This window comes from Nanorana parkeri, unplaced genomic scaffold, assembly GCF_000935625.1.
Source record: "Nanorana parkeri isolate BGI_ZX_2015 unplaced genomic scaffold, ASM93562v1 scaffold667, whole genome shotgun sequence".
Taxonomy (NCBI): Eukaryota; Metazoa; Chordata; class Amphibia; order Anura; family Dicroglossidae; genus Nanorana; species Nanorana parkeri.
Genome location: NW_017306935.1, coordinates 696 through 1,729, shown reverse-complemented (window position 1 = coordinate 1,729; position 1,034 = coordinate 696). Strand labels below are relative to the sequence as shown.

The window sequence follows — 1,034 nt, the reverse complement described above, 5'->3', positions numbered from 1 at the left end:
GAGGACAAAATAACTAACATGCCTTGAAGGACCACGCTCACTCAAGGGACGGCCCACATCAGGATATGGAACCAAGAGTGACCAGGGGAATAATCACTAAAGATATCAGGCTAAGAACTCTACTAAAAGAAACACCAAGACAAAATGAACACGGAGGAAGGGAAGAAGAGGAAGAGGAAGAGAAATAGAAAAAGAGAAGGAAAGAAAGAAGTAGGAATGAGAAGAGCAAGAGGTGAAAGAGAGAGGAAGGGGAAAGGGTGTCTGACCAACAGTCTGCAGGGTAACTACAAGACAAAACAGAAATACCACCTCCAGCTATCATTATTTAAATACAGATTTGAAGCTGTACACATGCTCAAATACTTTAATAGACGAGACATTAAACTGGAGAAATTTGAGCTTTCACAAATATAGATGAGCTGTGGTTCTCGAAGACCAAACTAGCTAGCTCACTAAGATGATGGGCATTGTAGTCCTGCACTAGTAAACACCACCAGCAAATCTTTTGTTTGCATCGTTATATCGTCATCTTAAATATTTGCTAGTTAAGATATTATAGAAATCTGCACAAAGTTACACTATTGTAATGCTGAAACTCATTAACAGTGGTTTGGATCTGCTACACATAACATGTAATACACATGTAGGCATATTCTGCAGAGAGATCTCCGCCGTATTCGGATCTACCCCTATAAACTGATCATTGCATTGTTTTTACCTGTGCTAGGCTCCAAAGACATGTCTCTTCCTTGTTCTTGCTCCAGGATGTGACATCACATACAAGCAATGCACCGTGGGACTTGTAGTTTCAGGTTACAAGAGCAGTCAGGACTGACTCAGCAAAGTCATGGCCACAGAGTCAGCTGACTGTTAAATTCAGCTGAATTATATACAAATTCTACAGATATCATGATTAGAAAATAACCCGTTTACAATAAATAGAATGAGTATATAGGACCTGAAATATGAATGCCTGATGATTATATGGACATTCTTCTGAGCAGCAATAAGAGCGTATTTCAATATATTACACT

The 1,034-nt window shown here is 39.2% G+C and overlaps 1 protein-coding gene across 1 annotated transcript in view; it reads right to left on the bottom strand.

Annotated features, from left to right (window-relative positions):
- Positions 1 to 811, bottom strand: part of THAP4 (THAP domain containing 4) — a 9,039-nt gene extending 8,228 nt beyond the window's left edge. The window contains exon 1 of the mRNA XM_018563490.1: positions 719 to 811. Within this exon, the coding sequence (XP_018418992.1) occupies positions 719 to 740 (22 nt within the window). The 5' untranslated portion in view covers positions 741 to 811. The remainder of the gene's footprint in view (positions 1 to 718) is intronic.
- Between the last annotated feature and the right edge of the window lie 223 nt (positions 812 to 1,034).